General features: G+C 28.4%; 1 protein-coding gene across 1 annotated transcript in view; it reads left to right on the forward strand.

Annotated features, from left to right (window-relative positions):
• The window catches only part of LOC102673163 (neogenin-like), a 12,836-nt gene that overhangs the window by 6,813 nt on the left and 3,729 nt on the right, over nt 1-2,294 (forward strand). The window contains exons 9-15 of the mRNA XM_031511778.1: nt 37-152; nt 448-856; nt 947-1,094; nt 1,178-1,306; nt 1,393-1,599; nt 1,673-1,964; nt 2,050-2,207. Coding sequence (XP_031367638.1) covers nt 37-152; nt 448-856; nt 947-1,094; nt 1,178-1,306; nt 1,393-1,599; nt 1,673-1,964; nt 2,050-2,207 — 1,459 coding nt within the window. The remainder of the gene's footprint in view (nt 1-36; nt 153-447; nt 857-946; nt 1,095-1,177; nt 1,307-1,392; nt 1,600-1,672; nt 1,965-2,049; nt 2,208-2,294) is intronic.

Below are 2,294 nucleotides of genomic sequence, written 5' to 3' on the forward strand. Positions count from 1 at the left end.
TATTTCTTCTAATATTTCTTATAATATTATTTTCAGTTATAATCTTAGAATTAATGGTCTATTACCGATAGATGCTGGAATTTTTCAATGTATCGGAACAAATTCCGCTGGAACTGTTCAAGCTGCAGCGCGTTTAACAATTAATCAACCTAGTAAGTACCGATTTTACAATTATAACTATATATATTTTATAATATATTTTATAAAATTCAAATATAAATATATTTTAAATTAAAAATTTTTTTGAATTTATTTTTGTAATGTTTAATATGTTAATATATTTTTTATTAGCTAGTAAATTTATTTTTTTAATTTATTTAGAAATATAATATATATTATTTTCAATTTATTTTTTTATACAAAGATTTTTAATTTTATATTTATTTTTTTTCCACTTGTGTGTTTCCTCCTTTTTTAACTGTGTTGCATGCTAACATTTATATTCAGAAAAGGCAATTTCCCATAAATCAACTACTCCAAAGACAGTTCCTAAAAAGAAATTATTATTGCATCGGCAATTGTATAATAAAACGTGGCAGCATCCGAGTACTCTTTTAGGTCACACAATGTCTGCATTTACGCCCAATCCATCGCTTTCCATTAGCCCCTCTGATGACCCTGCAGATCTTCCTGGATCTGTTAGATTTCCTAATTCCCATTACGATCCAAAATCCCCTTTTATAGATGACACAGACAGTTTGGAATCAATAGAAGGAAGTGTTCCATCAGCACCAAGGAATTTAAGTCTCGTCATTGTCACTGCTAGATTTGTAACTTTAAGATGGCAAGAACCTGAAAATACAAATGGAGAGATTCTAAATTATTACATTTATTATAAACAAGAAGGTGCTCAAAGGTGATAATTAGTCTATAGATAAATATGCTTATCTTGATAATCATATTTTGTATACAATGAAAATAAAAAAAAAAATGTAAAATCTTATAGAGAAAGAGTTATTAATACACAACAAAAATTGGAGGCAGTAATACGAGGTTTACAACCAAGTATGACATATCACTTTCGAGTGGTTGCTTTGAATGAAAGAGGTTCCGGAATATCTAGTGAAGTATTACAAGTTACTACACTTACTGAGGTCCGTTTAAAATTTTAAATATATTTTAGACATAAATAAATAAATTATTCTATGATCAAATTATTTTAAATTTATTGTAATAGGCCAATGTTCCTGGACCTCCATTGAATTTAGAAGGATATGCCACAAGTAGTGTGAGCATTGCATTATCTTGGGAAGAACCACAAGTTACTAATGGCAAAATTTCTAAATATATAATTACATTTGTAGAGGTATATTTACAAATTTTCTATAAAATGTTAATAATTATGTACTTTTTAATTTAAAATTTCAATTTCTTTAAATATTTTATTTAAAGGGTGACAATGAGGAAATAACACGTGAAACTACTAGCACAATGCACGATTTAATAGATCTCGTGCCTTATACAGAATACAATATTAAAGTTCAAGCTGTAAATGAGAATGGTCCTGGCGTATTTAGTAGAGATATTATAGTTCGAACTTATAGTGCACAACCTACTCAGCCACCACACAATGTCACTGTAGAACCAGTTAGTCCTACAGTACGTATTTTAGAATTTCGTATAATCAAATAATATTTTTAACATCATTTTATTATTTTTTCATATTTTTTAGAGTATTATGATAAGATGGGAACCACCGCTCGAAGGACAAAATGGAATTATTACTGGTTATAAAATTCGTTATCGCCGTCATGATCGAGCATCACCACCAGTAAATATAGCAACTGAAGGAAATCAACGTTCACGAGTGCTCACAGGACTTGAGAAACATGTTGTTTATCAAGTTCGTATATGTGCCTTAAATGTAAATGGAACTGGACCTTGGACAGAATGGATACAAATAGAAACATACGAAACTGAATCTGATGAAAATCGCGTACCAAATACACCTAGCAATTTAAGAAGTTAGTTAGCTTTTGAACTTAATTTTTAATTTATTTTGATTTTTTCATAAAAATCTATTGAATACAATTTTTAAATATATTATAGCAAAAGTAATGTCGGATTATATACAAGTTTTTTGGAATCCACCAAAAGACCAGAGTATTAAAGTGAAAGGATATAAACTTGGATGGGGAAAAGGAGTTCCAGACGTTGAAGTACGACTTCTTGACGGAAAAGAACGATCTTTCACTATAGATCAATTAGGTAAATGATGAAATTTATACTTGCATAAAATTTTCAATCTAGTAAATAAATTTTATTTTCTTTTTTTTTTTTTTTTTTTTTTTTTT

Source organism: Apis dorsata, unplaced genomic scaffold (assembly GCF_000469605.1).
Source record: "Apis dorsata unplaced genomic scaffold, Apis dorsata 1.3 scaffold_348, whole genome shotgun sequence".
Lineage (NCBI taxonomy): Eukaryota > Metazoa > Arthropoda > Insecta > Hymenoptera > Apidae > Apis > Apis dorsata.